Genomic DNA, 15,118 nt, shown 5'->3' with positions numbered 1-15,118 from the left:
GAGCAAGCTAAGTGGACAGGAACTACATACTGCGGAGAGGAAGGCAAACGGGGAGGTATGAGGGCTCTGGGGTTAAGCATGTCTCACTCTTCCAGAGCACCCACGCTGAGTCCCAAGGCCATGCTAGGTGGCTCCCGGGCAACTCCAACTGCAGCTTCAGGGGACCAGACACCCTGTCTTCCCTAGGCACACAGACGGTACGCACGCACGCACGCATCCACACTAAGTAAAACACAACGTACACAGCTCCAGTACTGGAAAGGACATTTAAGAGCCAGGAAAGGGTTTGAAGTCTTTTAAATCTGAGCCACTTAAAAACGTCAGAAAACCTTCAAGTTATTAAAAAACATTCATCTATATCCAAGTTCAATCAAATCCAAGGAAAATAAGTACTACTATATGCACCCTTATACAAATGAAAACCTTAAACGCATCCAGAGAGGACAGGCTCTGGAGTACAGGGGTCGCAGACCACAGCAGCAGCCTGCTTTTCAGACTAGAACGTGGTCATACAGGGTGCTCTGTCAAATAACCGTCCCGTGTCCACTAAAAGCTGCTTCCCAAGGGACACAGAACCAAGAGTGTCCCCGATAAAGGCAGAATTTACAGTACAGAACTTCTTTACAAGGCTGAAGGAAATGACACCAGATGGTGACTTGAATCCACATAAAAAAAAAAAAAGCGAAGAAAACTAGTAAAGGTAATTATGTAGGTAAATGTGAAAGATAAAGCCAATGCATTTTTAAAGTTATCTCCTCTTACTTAAAAGATAATCACATTGAAAAGTAAGTGTATGGTTTTAAAGTACATTTCGGTAACAGGACAAGGGGGAAGAATCACACAGGAGCCAAGCTTCTGTATCTGGCTGGGGCTCCGCACAGTAGTGCAGCCTCTGCAGCTCAGGAGATGTCTGCAGTGACACCTGCTCTGCTGGCGGCATCAGAGACAGGAACCTGAATCTCTGCCTCAGTGGGAGGAATGATCTCCCACGTTCAGAAGGCTGGTATGTAGTTCAGAGCAACAGTGCTTGCTTGGCACACGTGAGCTCCAAAGTTCAATTCCTGGAATTAGAAGGTGAAGATTTTGTTATTTTTGTTTTGGGCTTTTTAAAAAAAGGAAATGAAAGGGTTTTTTTGTTTTGTTTTGTTTTGTTTTTTTAAATTGGGGGTTAGTAGGTAACAGACACAAAAAATGGCCAGTCAAGTGGCAGGTGTTAAGTAAAGCACAGTGTTAACACACAGGAGGCTGTCAGGATTTATTTTCTCACTACACAGTCCTGGCTGGCCTGGAACTTCCTATGCAGAACAAGCTGGTCTAGCGCTCAAAAAAATGCGGCTTCTATCTCTAAGTGCTGGGATTGGTTATAAGCAGGAACACGGTGGCTCACTATTTTTTTTTTAAACCAAGCACAATGCTATCTATATGGTGAAAATGTTAAATTCCAAACTCAAAAGTCAAGGACAAGGCAATGACAGAATAGATACACAACAGAACCACAATAAAGCTAGAGTGGCCATAGCAATGAACAGGAAGTTTATGATTAAGTAGCCCCAGCATTAGGGAAACTGAGCTTCAAGTCCCATCTGAGTTACAGAGTGAGATTGTCTGAAGAAGTCAGCAGAGAAAAGAGAGAGAGAGATGTTGCAGTATGTTGCATCAACTAGGGCTGCAGCTCCATGACATACACAGGTCCTGGCCTCCATCCCCCAGCACTGGGGAGACCAGCCACTAGGTGCAGTGCTGCACGCCTATACTCACAACAGCAGCTAGGTGCAGTGCTGCACGCCTGTACTCACAGCAGCAGCAGGGTGCAGTGCTGCATGCCTGTATTCACAGCAGCAGCTAGCTGCAGTGCTGCACGCCTGTACTCACAACAGCAGCAGCTAGCTTCAGTGCTGCATGCCCATATTCACAACAGCAGCAGCTAGGTGCAGTGCTGCATGCCCATACTCACAACAGCAGCAGCTAGGTGCAGTGCTGCATGCCCATACTCACAACAGCAGCAGCTAGCTGCAGTGCTGCATGCCTATACTCACAACAGCAGCAGCTAGCTTCAGTGCTGCATGCCCATACTCACAACAGCAGCTGGGTGCAGTGCTACATGCCTGTATTCACAGCAGCAACAGCTAGGTACAGGGCTGCATGGCTGTATTCACAACAGCCAGGTACAGTGCTACATGCCCCTACTCACAGCAGCAGCAGGGTGCAGTGTTAAATGCCTGTTCTCATAGCAGCAGCAGCAGCAACTGGGTGCAGTGCTACATGCCTGTACTCACAGCAGCTAGGTAAAGTGCTGCATGCCTGTACTCACAGCAGCAGCTAGGTGCAGTGCTGCATGCCAGTACTCGCAGCAGAAGCAGCAGCTGGGTGCAGTGTAGCATGCTTACACACACAACACCACAAACATCTGAGTTCAGTAACTCAGGGCCAGCCTGAGCAATACAGAAAATTCTAGTCTCCTTTAAAAAAGAAAAGTATGAGCTGGGCATAGTGGCGCACGCCTGTAATCCCAGCACTAACGCAGAGGCAGGTGGATCTCTGTGAGTTTTAGGCCAGCCTGGTCTACAAAACAAGTCCAGGACAGGTAAAGCTACACAGAGAAACCCTGTCTCAAAAAAACGAAATCAACAATAAAAAAAGTATCAGTAAATCAGAAAGCACTAAAGAAAAACACCTGCACACCTAACAGCAACCTTCTCCAAAGCAGGTTTTCATAGTCAAGTTTAATGGCAAAGCCACAGACTAGGTCTCTTAACACCATCACCAAGGCAAAAATGTGTCTACTTACTAGAGATCCTAGTCAGCAGAGCCACACCCACCCCACCCCCCAAAAAAACAATTGACACTGGATAAAACACATACACACACACACACAAAACAACAGTAAGACATATACAATCTGATCCTGCATTAAAAAAAAAGAAAAAAGAAAAAACAACCCTATGGAAAAACCCACGTAAGTACACACACACAAAGAGGGGGAGGGAGAGAGACACTAAAGTTGTTGATGAAGGTTGCAGAATACAAAGCCAATACAGAAACACCAACTGAACAAGATTTTACATTGTTCTGAGTCACTGGTGAGGGAATTAAACAGTTTACCCTAAAATGCACTTTAAAATGGATTATCTTGCACACACACCTTTAATCCCAGCACTTGGGAGGCAGAGGCAGGAGGATCTCTGTGAGTTTGAGGCCAGCCTGGTCTACAAAGCAAGTCCAGACAGCCATGGATACACAGAAAAACCCTGACTTGAAAAACCAAAAAAGAAAAGAGTCATTATCTTGCTAGGCAGTGGTGATGCACACCTTAAATCCCAGAATTCAGGAGGCAGAAGACAAGTGGATCTCTAAGTTCAAAGCCAGCAAGTTCCAGGCTGGCCAGAGCAACAGAGAAACCCTGACTCAAAAAACAAACAACTAAAACAGAACATTTGTTTGTGTTTGAGTATAGTGACACAAGCCTTTAATCTCAGCACTTAGGAGGCAGATAACAGGTTAGAGGCCAGACTGGTCTACACAGGCGAATTCCAGGACAAGCAGGACTAATAGACACTGTCTCCAAAAAAAAAAAAAAAAAAAAAAAAAAAAAAGTATACACTTTGGGGGCAGAAGAGATGGCTCAGGGGTTAAAATTACCTGTTGCTCTTGCAGAGGACCTGGGTTTGGTTCCCAGCACCCACATGGCAGCTCAGAAATGCCTGCAAATCCAGCATGAGGGGATCCAACACCCCTTTTGCTGCCTGCTAGCTCACGTACACATACATACATACACACACACATACACACACATTCAGGCACACACCATACAGATGGAATAATCTTTAAAAATTTCAAATACAATCCAAGTGTTGGTGGCACATGCCTTTAATCCCAGCACTCGGGAGGCAGAGATGAATCTTTGTAGGTTCAAGGCCAGCCTGTCTACATAGTGGGTTCTGGGGCAGCCACGCCTACACAGAGAAACTCAAAAAACAAAAAGACCCAGGTTCAATTCCCAGCACCCACATGGCAGCTCACAACTATCTGTAACTCCAAGGTCCAGAAGATCCAACAATCTCACACACAGAGACATATATGCAGATAAAATGCCAATGCTCATAAAAATATCTAACATTTTAAAAAATTAAATACCTATTTAAAAACACTGATCAATGAATTAAAGATCTAAGTGAACTGCAACTGAAGAATTCTAGCAAAGCTCCCTGGCAAGTATATGCCACTTGCCTAAAGAACATGTGGGTAAAGATTAGCTTATTCTTGAAAAACTTCCTCACAGAGAAGCCAAATTTGTAGATAAGGATATAGCTGAATCTCATGCACTTAAAAATATTCCAATAGGTAGAAAACTTTAAGTTACATATATGATACATTGTAAAGAAACTGTATTTTTAAAACGTGGATAATTTGGTATGCTAACAAATTTTTAATTCCAAGATTCTATACTGTTGCAAATCAATATTTAAAAAATTATAGGGAGATAAATCAAGGTTAAATCAAGGACCAAAGTTTGAAGGCCAGCATCCATGAAAATATCAAGTAGGTACGGGACATGCCCCCCCTAGAGTAAATATGTGTATACAGTATATACATGCATAAGCACACATGCCAAGAAAAATTACCAATGAAATGCAGATTATATGTATAAATGTCATTAATAAAAAGAACAAACAATACAAACATACTTAAAAATAGATTTTACTGTAGTTTATTAACGAAAACAAGGAGCAATTGTGTCGATGGTCCATTAATTCTCCTTCCAGGATCTTCCCTGAAGACACACCTCCAATGACACAAAATACATCAGATGCAGCCACTATACTATTAACATAACTGCAAGACGCGGGAAGCCCTCCATGCCTTTGGAGGGGAAGAGGTGAAGAGACAGTGCACTGCTGCATACTGGAGCACTGCACCTGCATCCAGAATATGGAAGTCTCTGGGGAAACTAACACACAGATTACTAGGGCACACTACTCACTAGAAGGACATGAATGCAGAATGCCATCCTTCAGGTAAGTACAACCGTGAGCACGTTCAACACCGACATACACCGAGAACCCTGAGTTTATATCAATGTTTGACTCTATCGTGGTTAACACTAAACACGCCGTCTCAGTCCGTCCATTTGCGACTTCTTTGCCCAACACTGAATACCTGACGTATATATAAACACACACACACACACACACACACACACACACACACACGTTATTCGTGCAGAAGAAATAAAGGTTGAATCAGAAACTGAAAGAATAGGTTACTTACAGTAGGAAGATGGAGATTTGGACAGAAGACTGGCTCCTCAAAGTGTCATGGTGGTGGAAGAGGAAGATGCAGTGAGTGGGAGGGTAAAAGGAAGTCTGAGTGACACATCTCTGGTATCTTTCACACTCAGCTCTGACTCAGAATCATATTAACTTCCACAGACTTTTTATATGCCTCCATATAACCCATTACCGCAACTGGGGGTGTAGAGTAAGATACAAAGAGCAACAAATGACCCCAAAGGGCAACACAATCCCAGTGAAGGCAATCAAAGTGGGCAGGGAACACACAGGACAAATCAAAGGAACCTTGGGCACCGGTTTCATGGCTTCTACTGTAAATAACTGCACACAATGGAACACAGTGTGCTTCCTCAGAGCATAAACACACACTACTCAAACTGCCTTAGTGTGTTTCACACAAGGCAAGTGTGCATAAAAGCCAGGCTAGAAGATGGTGGAAAAGGAAGGCACAAATGCGTCAGGCAGCGTCAGATCAGAATCAAGTCTCAGTTGATAGGTATAGTTTTCGTCATCTCAGGTGTTAAGATGTATATATCCGTTAGTGACATATGCACAGCTCTGCCTGCGGAACAGGCCAAGCACTGACCTATAAACAATGAGCGCGTGTGAGCAGTTGTTGGTTTCTAGGCACCACTGTCTTAGGAGCAGGAGACCTCCTCCGAGCAGCGCATCCCAGGGCTGGGAGAGAAAGAAACTTCGAAGCTGAGGGCACTAGGGGGATGCAAGCCTGTGGTCCCAGCCCCTGAACCTGGGACAGCAGGATGTCAAGTTCAAGAGCAACCACGGTGACAACCTGCCCCACAAAAACATAGCTTACATTCATGCAAATCAAAGCATAGTTCCAAGCTACGGTTTTGAACTGACTGAAACTGAGTGATACTAATTCACCTGGGTCTCCAGCAGAAAACAAAACACACTGCTGGGACACTTTTTCTCTGCTTCTACCACCACTGTCTCATTCTGTGAGGGGAACCTATTTGAAAGAAGGTACACAAATACACTGAGCAGGAACAAAATAAGTTCACGAACGTAGAAAGGTGTTTAATGAGAGCGCACTTCAAGTTACACATCCGCAGACACACAGGAGGCTTGCACCTGGAGGGCAGCGCAGGAAGCCTCGTGTAAGTGGAAGTTAAGAAGGACAGGCGTACAGTGGGTGTGACGTGACAGCTTGGCTTGGGAGCCGGTGACGGAAAGAAAAATCGTTTTTGAGTACAAAATACACGTTCAGATGATCAACACTGGCTAGGAAAATAACATTTCAAATTCAGGCCCCTGTTCTGAATTATCCATTGACTAGTGTGGACTCAAGCTCACCCTTTTATCATTAAAATATGTATTTCCTAACTTTTGACAGTGGCTCTGCTCTAGTTACAGCTTCAACTTTTCTAGGACATAATTTCACTTTGTTTAAGCAAGAATTCATTAAAGAAGCTATAAATAACCTTTAAATATTGAGCCATGAACAGAGGGTGGGTTGGGGTTGATGACTCATCTTAGTACTAGTGCAGAGTGATTTTTAAAAGCTGTATTTAGCATGCACCGAGCTAACGATCAACGCTTGCACTGTAATGGTCAGCCGGACACTGAATGTCTCCTTAAAAAGTTTGGCTACAAGTAAATACAATATTTTCAATTTTTACTAGTAGCAAAGCAACCTTGAAGAATGAAAATATGAGGAAAAAAAATCTTTATTTTAAAAAAAGTTTTAAAGCATCTAGAGACAAAACTTTTCCCTCCCAAAGTATAATCCCAGTGAAAACTGTATGCATGGGGAGAGGTGCTTGTGCAACTTTTAAAAACAAAAAATCAAAAATCTATGGAATTGCCTGTATAGCATACAGACAAACCAGATATTTTTATACACAATTCTAAACCAGGACATTCATATTTTATAAACCAAGTTTCATAAAAATTTTACTTGCAGGGAAAAAAAAAGTTGTACAAAATCTTATTCTTCTGGTCAAAATCTCCCATAGGGCTTGTGTGTGTAGCTTCTTGCCTTAAAGACCACAGAGTGACATTCAAAAGAAGAGTTTTCCAAAGAACCACCTAGCTATGAAACCTACAAGATGTACATTTTTTAAAGTGCCTTTAAAATGTAAAAGCAAGTAATATAATTGTTGAATCTATTTGAAAATTTTAAAGTTTCTTTAACATGGTCCATATGGCAAGCACAACATCACAGCTGGTACAAAACTGCCTGTGTTTAGTTGGAAACACAAAAACAATGCATGACAGTATTCTTTGAAAAGTAATTCGAAATGCTCCTCCTGCATCCTAAGGCCAATTAGACAGTATTCAGAGAATTAACAAAGCCAGCAGAACACTACAGCATTCGAGCATTTACTTTTGACTTTTTAAATGCCACTGATAAAGGTGAGCGAACTGCTGCCAAGCGGGACGCCTTTCCACGAGCACAGCTGACTGCGCTGTGCATCCGAGGGGCAGCTTGGAACGCAGAGGGCGGGGCCCACCCGTCTCTAGCTCCTCTGCTGCAGTCTGGCAGCCCTGAACTTTGAGACCCTCTTCTCAGGCTCTTCCGGTGCTCCTGACAGAACCTCTTTCCGCTCTGGAATGGTGGGTAGGGCATGGTGAGCAATGGCTGAGTGTGGTGCTGACGAGGGAGATAAAAGTTCTTTTTCTATTACAGTTCCAGAAAAAGCCTGTAAGACAAAAATGTATGGTGTTAAATATAACTAAGATGTACACAAAAAATCTTTACCCTCCATTACCAAGACTCCTTTTTTTTTCAAACTGAAACTAAGGTAACAAGAATACAGATAATAAGCCGGGCGCGGTGGCGCACGCCTTTAATCCCAGCACTTGGGAGGCAGAGGCAGGAGGATCGCTGTGAGTTCGAGGCCAGCCTGGTCTACAAAGTGAGTCCAGGACAACCAAGGCTACACAGAGAAACCCTGTCTCGAAAAACCAAAAAAAAAAAAAAAGAATACAGATAATAAACATCAAAATACTAGTTGCTCAGAGAAACCAAGCAACATTTTTTTTAATTACACCTCCAAATACAAGGAATTTCTTATGATGGAGAAACAAGAAAATAAAATGTAAGCAAGGCACGGTTGCACGTGCCTTTAATCCCAGCACTCAGGAGGCACAGGTGGGTCGATCTCTCTAAATTCAAGGCCAGCTTGGTCTACAGGGGAAGTTTCAGGTCTACACAGAGAAACCCTGTAAACAAACAAACAAACAAATAAGAAAAAAGGGAAAATTATCTAAAAAAGCCTTTTCTCTGGAAAAATAGAAAATGACAAATAAAAAGTGCCCCAAATATGCGCTTCATTTATATCCCGCTCTCTACTAAAAACAGAAGGAACAAGAACATGGAGGGTGGGCTTCTGTGCGGCCCTCGCTTCCCTGTTGCCTGACATTTCTTTTGGGGGATTTATTTATGCAAGTTTTCAAGTTCTTTACTGCATGTTTGCCTCCCAGTTTTGAAAGAGATCAGTAAAAACTAAAAATGGAGGTGCTGAGATTCATGTGAAATCAGAATAGCTTTAAAAATCTAAAACAATTTAATGAAACAAATTAGACCTGTCACACACACACAAAAGCTCTTTAATTTTGGCTGTTTGTGGAACCTGGTATAATCAAAACCAACTAAGTACAACTGGAATGAGACTAAGGGACATACAAACCACCAGAATGTCTTGAAGTATTTTTTATATCGAGAAAAAATGAAGACCAAGGAGTCACTTTTTAACAAGTGTCTACTATCTGCTACTTTTCCCCTCCTAAGAAAGAACTTAAGCATGAGCTGAAAATTTCAAAATTTAAAGAACAAGCCTGTGAGATGTGAAATGGAACTAAGGCGAGTACCTCGGATGCTCCCGAGGAGGGCAGAGGCTTCCTGGGGTGGTCTTCCTGGAGCTCTTCCTTCTGGTTCCCACTGGCATCGCTGCAGGACGCATCCTCAGAGCTCACGCTCCGTAGGAGTGCCCGCCGGTCGTCCACGTCAGCAGCACTGCTTTCACTGGTGTCGCTGCAGACGCTGTTCTCTCGGCTGCGAGACTTGAGGATTGACTTCCGAGGAACATACTCTCCGTTCACAACATCTACAAAGACTCTGTAATGTTCAAGAAGTGCAACTTCACTCTAAGAGCTCAAAACTGAGAAGAACTTCACAAAGGTTTTTTTTTTCCCTTTTCTTTTCTATAAATTAATCTAAGGTTTGAGGTTGTGTTTGAGTCAGGTCTCATGCAGCCTCGGCTTGCTCTTCACTCCTGACTCTGCCTACATGTCTACACCTAACATGTCTCACCAAACTCTATTCAGTTTTCTTGCTAAATGTCTTCTCTGACATGTGGCATTCAGAAGAAGGTCACCACCTTACAGGACATGCTTTATGTTACTTTCAAAGCTGAGTTTGGGGCAATAAAATGCAGTGTGTTACTTATAGATATATTCCAGGTAAGAACAACTTGATTTGCCAAAGTAATTTATACAAACCTACTTCAAAACATCAGGAATTTTCGCCAGTTTGCAGTGTGAGTCATAAAACGGTAGGTGTTTCCAAACCGGACAGTGTAACAGGACAAGCTCCTGGCAGCTGTGGTAGGCAGCAAGCCCCAGCCTGATTCCCCAGTGGCACATGAAGAGGACAAAGCGGAAGAAACCACCCAGTACCCTGGCCGCTCACAAGGCATGGCTGGGTGGCACTTGGGCTCTCGATCTCTAAGAGGAGGCAGCAGGCCACCTTAGTCTTCGGTGAGAATGTCCCAGTCAGCCAGCCTCCTGCCAACTGGAAAAAGAAGGAAAGGTCCCCAGACAGAACAGAGGAGCTACCACCCACCTGTAGATGTCAGCGGGGCTCCTGATGGCCGGCAGCTCGTGGGTAGTGTGGCTGCCAGCACTGCTCTTCCGTTTCCGTTTGGCTTCCTCTTTCTTTTCACTGAATTTCAAAGTGGTATTTTTCCCAGTATTTATTCGAACCTAGAATTAATTCACGAGAAAAAAAAAACTTTCAAGTCCCATAGTAGCACAAATAAACCACATAGTTATCTGCAAGAGATATTGCTGAAATTTTTTGGCACTGAAATTATGTGTGTGATCAAGTGTGACTCTTTTGTCACATTTCTACAACACTGTATCATCTTCAACAGCCTATCACCATTGTCTTTACCATTGTATACAAAGCAAAAAGCATTTAAACTAAATTCCATCCCAACTATAAACTTCTCCTCCCTCGCTTTCACCTTATATGAGTTAGTGTCTTAATCCCTGTGCTGCAACCCTGAGTCACAAGCGCAGCAGCAGATAACACTAAACTGTCTAAACTGCTTAAATACCGCAAACTTCAGCACACAAATCAGACTAAGAAAAAGCCAAATGTGCTCAAGACAGTAAGCTACTCTTCTGTGGCGATCTAGTATTTATACAACCCTTCTCCATAGCAGTCTTTCTAATAGTATTTGTATGTCTGGCTTTATCTAAATAAAAATGAGAAAAGAGGAGAAAAAAAACTGGGGGAAAAAGAAGAAATCAGCAATGCTTCAGTTTCAACAGTTCCCAAAATTTCCAAAGACCCTTTAGCTTTGGAAATACATAATTATTTTGCTTCCTAATAGGGCAGGAATAATTAAAGTTTAAGAACTATAAGATGTCTCCTTACATAATATTTAAGTACTGCAGGTTTCCCTACTGAGTAGAAAGAAGCTTGCTTGCTGCTACCCAGCTCTTTCTTAATAGCCTCTCAGATCCGCTAAAACATACGCCCTAAGCCCCTCAGCACAGCGCACAGAGCAAGAGGAAGGTGGTCAGGAGTGGACAGATGGCAGCTTGCCCTGCACCCACTAGTCTGCTTTCCCCTATTTTAAATACTGGGCTTCTACAGTCAGGTATACAAAAACAAAGGCTTTTGGTACTAAAGCAAAGTTTGAATATAGTCAATCTCAGCTCCAAAATGCTAAAACTCTAAATCCATTATTACACATCTATATTTAATTTGCAAAAAATAGACCTAGTTTTCATTTCAACCCCCAACCAAATTTTTCCTTGTTGCTTGGGATACCAGTACTCATTTGACACCCACATAAAAACAACAACCTGGTGCCATAAATAAATAAATAGATAGATAGATAGATAGTCTTACAGCCATTTTCAGATCTGAAAGCAACCCCAGAGAGTCCTGGAGTAAGGCAGATGAGTCACTGCATTCAAGTGTGCATTTAACAGTGGGCGTGGTGGCGCACGCCTTTAATCCCAGCACCCGGGAGGCAGAGGCAGGCAGATCGCTGTGAGTTCAAGGCCAGCCTGGTCTACAAAGTGAGTCCGGGATGGCCAAGGCTACACAGAGAAACCCTGTCTCGAAAAACGAAAAAAAAAAAAAAAAAAAAAAAAAAAGGGGGGGGGGTGCATTTACTGCACTGTCTGAGAATGAAGACCATCACTACTAAGTAATTACTCTTTTCTTTTTCTCTTAAGGTGAAATGGTCAGATAAGAGGAAAAGATGCCTTCTTGTTTGGCAGCATTAACAATCTTAGTCACTGTTAATGTTTTTCTCTCTAAAATACAGCATAGGTGATATTTAATGTCAAAAATGTTAGAAATATACAAACCCTTTTAGGCTCAACAGTATGAGAGAAATATATTGTTGGTACAGAGTTATCTGCTGAAACAGCATAGTCGTCGTCATCATCATCATCATCAGTATCGTCGTCTTCTTCGTTGCTGTGGTAAGAATTTGAACCATTCACTGAACAGTTCCAATGACTACTGGCTTGCTCACTATGGAGTCCAACTTTCCCAGCATCCCTACAGCAGCTGCTGGGGGCACAGGCGTCGGTCACTGGAGCCACCACATTTATACCTGGGCCTTCATCTTCCTTCTCCTCCTCAGAAGACACGGTGTCTTCTCCATTTGCAATCACAGTGTCCGGCTTACTAGGTGAAGAAAAGACAGTATTAATAAGATCAAACAAATACAGAGAATAGAAAAAATGGCTCTTACAAACCTCCGCACACTGTAGCTACTCAAATATAAGACCTCACAGGGCCTTTAATCCCAGCACTTGGGAGGCAGACGCAGGCGGATCGCTGTGAGTTCGAGGCCAGCCTGGTCTACAAAGCAAGTCCAGGACAGCCAAGGCTACACAGAGAAATCCTGTCTCGGAAAAAAAAAATAAATTAAAAAAAAAAAAAAAAAAAACACCACACAACAACAAAAACAAAAAACCACTCACAGGAGACGTATATTTTTATCTCAGGACATTGGCCAGATGTAGCATGAATACAATATAATTAAGAAATTCAGCAGGGCACAGTAGCCCACTGCCTATAATCCCAGCCCTCAGAAGGCAGAGGCTGGCAGATCTCTGAGTTCAAGGCCAGCCTGGTCTATAGAGCAGGACAAGGGGTGGGGGGGGGGGGGGGTGTGTGGTGTGTGTGTGTGTGTGTGTGTGTGTGTGTGTGTGCGCGCGCGCGCGCGCGCACTGCCATGCAGGAGTTCTGCTCATGTTCTTTCTCTCACCATCACCTCCCTTTCTCTTTCAAGTTCCAACCTACAAACCTGTGATAAAACTTTTCTCTAAAACTAAAAAGGAAAATTTTTAAAGTAGGTATGCTATTTTTGAGATCAGAAATTAATGCCTCATACCAAACTATAATATACTATTATTTTCTAATTTTGACCTCAGAAATTTTTGTGGAATTTTCAAGATAAGAATGTCTATATGTGCACATGAACATATATTTACACACAAATGCACATTTATCAGGCTTCATTCCATAAGGGATCTGAAGACCTTACAAAAATAACCGGGCTAAAAATGCAACAACTGAAATGACATCATGCAAAAACAGAGAATCATGACTAAGGCTCCTAAACGCTGCACTGGCTTTAGAAGATGAGAGAGTTCCAGTGTGCAGGAGGACCTCACAATTCACAGGGACGCGCAGGGAAATAGTTTGCATCTTGTGTCCTATCTCTCACAGAAGCCAATTATGGTAGACACACTAATATATCATTTAAGCAAAAGAATATAGGAACTTCTGTAGTAGCAAACTTCATATAGCATTCTGACAGTTCTAAGTGAGTGCTAATGTGTATTTCAAACAGCAATTTGGTAAACCTTCTCATACACAGGACTGACTGCCCAGGTTACAACTGCCCACTCAGTAAACATTAAGTTTGTAAATGAAATACAGTATCAAATTCCAATTCAAAGCATTTTTTTTTCTTTTCAACAAGTCACTCAAGGATAGAGCACTATCCTGAGAACACTATAAAAGTATATCATTTAAAATTCATTACTCACTGCCCTATAGAATGCTTGTCTTATAGGATAAAGGCATTAATTAGTTCAATCCTTAGCACCTCAAAAAACAAAATTTGGTCACCTTTTTTTTGTTAGTATTTAACGCAGTCACTGACGATTAAGTGTAATTACTTCACTATATATCATATTGTGAGATCTGAGTAGCACAGAGACTGTGATTTTCATTGTGGTTATTTTCTGAAAAGAAAATATTCTACAAAAATAATATTTATCTAAGGGTAAAAGGATTGCTGATACTTCTACAATTTTCTGCATTTTCTTCAATGCACACACACCACCTTATAAATGAGTAAAGATACGTATTCTCTTGGAAAAAAGAAAAATCAACCATTAAGCACCTATCAAGTTCTCCCAGCAACTCTTCCTGTCTCTCCAGCTCTTCAAGCCGAGCCCACAGCTCCTCATCAGCAAGCACATCCTTAGCTCTTACGTCATCTTCAAAATCTGCTTCAAAAATGTCTGAAGACTTTGGTTTGGAATGAGGTTTATGAGCAATTCGTTGTTTTCCTATTTGAAAAAGCAAAAGCATGTGCATGAGGCAGAGGGACCACTTCACAGATGCAGCCAGCTTGGCCTCCTGGGCCTGCTCAGTCTGAGAGGAGCGTGCTTCGCTGACCTTAGCAGAGGAAGGCTTCAGCACCACACAAGCACAAAGTCACCGTGTACCCTGGTGTCAGTGCACTTGCCACCCAAACCCAAGAGAATCCAGTTATGAGAGATGTTTAAAAAACAAAAAACCCTGTCATGGAATACTTCAAACCCCAAGGCACTGCCAAGAATACACACTCCAGGAGGAATTGATAGAGGCTAATCTCTGGAAAGTTCTATTATAATTTTATATATGAACAATGCTGTCTTCTAAATTGCTTTATTTTATTTGCAACTGTCACGTCGTGGCAGGAGATAGATCAAATATGAACGCAAAACTATCTGCTTTTCATTTAAAAACAGATTTTTCTTAATAAAGCAAATTAAAGTTTTGAAGGCAGTAATGAGAAGTCTAAAGTGCTATCTGTTATGAAATATTATTCTTCCAGATGACCTCAACTCTATCCTATGTTCAAATTCCCATCTCAAATAACAAATAAACCTTTATGTACAGTATGACACACATATCAGACTTGAAGTCTTCCCTTTTTTGTTGTTGTTCTTGTTTGTCTTTTTTGAAGACAGGGTCTCATAACTCTGGCTGGCCTCAGACTTACTGTTTAGACCAGGCTGGCCTCACACTCAGATCCATTCTGCTTCCGCCTCCCAAGTGTGGCATCAAATGCCCATGGCTGACTGACCTGAAGGTTTCTAAACTTAAAAACGTTGAGATTATGTGTGATTGCCCCAGTGTTTGGGCAGTACTAATTCTACAGTGGCGAAAATGTTTATGTTGCAGGCTTTTAGCATGCTGGTCACTCCAAACAAAACTCTTGTCTTTCTGTGCTCGGACACCTGTTTTCTCCACTTCACCTTATAAGGCCCTGACATTTCCTGACATTTTGTGGTGTCTCAGTATAGGCACTATGACTCGATTGTGGTTT

General features: G+C 42.3%; 1 protein-coding gene across 1 annotated transcript in view; it reads right to left on the bottom strand.

Annotated features, from left to right (window-relative positions):
* Positions 1-7,774: 7,774 nt before the first annotated feature.
* The window catches only part of Uri1 (URI1 prefoldin like chaperone), a 56,294-nt gene continuing 48,950 nt past the window's right edge, over positions 7,775-15,118 (bottom strand). Inside the window, exons 7-11 of the mRNA XM_051162175.1 lie at positions 13,925-14,093; positions 11,868-12,192; positions 10,102-10,241; positions 9,129-9,375; positions 7,775-7,957 (exon numbers count right to left, since the gene is read on the bottom strand). Coding sequence (XP_051018132.1) covers positions 7,775-7,957; positions 9,129-9,375; positions 10,102-10,241; positions 11,868-12,192; positions 13,925-14,093 — 1,064 coding nt within the window. The remainder of the gene's footprint in view (positions 7,958-9,128; positions 9,376-10,101; positions 10,242-11,867; positions 12,193-13,924; positions 14,094-15,118) is intronic.

This window comes from Acomys russatus, chromosome 19 (assembly GCF_903995435.1).
Source record: "Acomys russatus chromosome 19, mAcoRus1.1, whole genome shotgun sequence".
Lineage (NCBI taxonomy): Eukaryota > Metazoa > Chordata > Mammalia > Rodentia > Muridae > Acomys > Acomys russatus.
The sequence above is the reverse complement of the archived record's forward strand: the minus strand, read 5'-3'. Positions and strand labels throughout refer to the sequence as shown.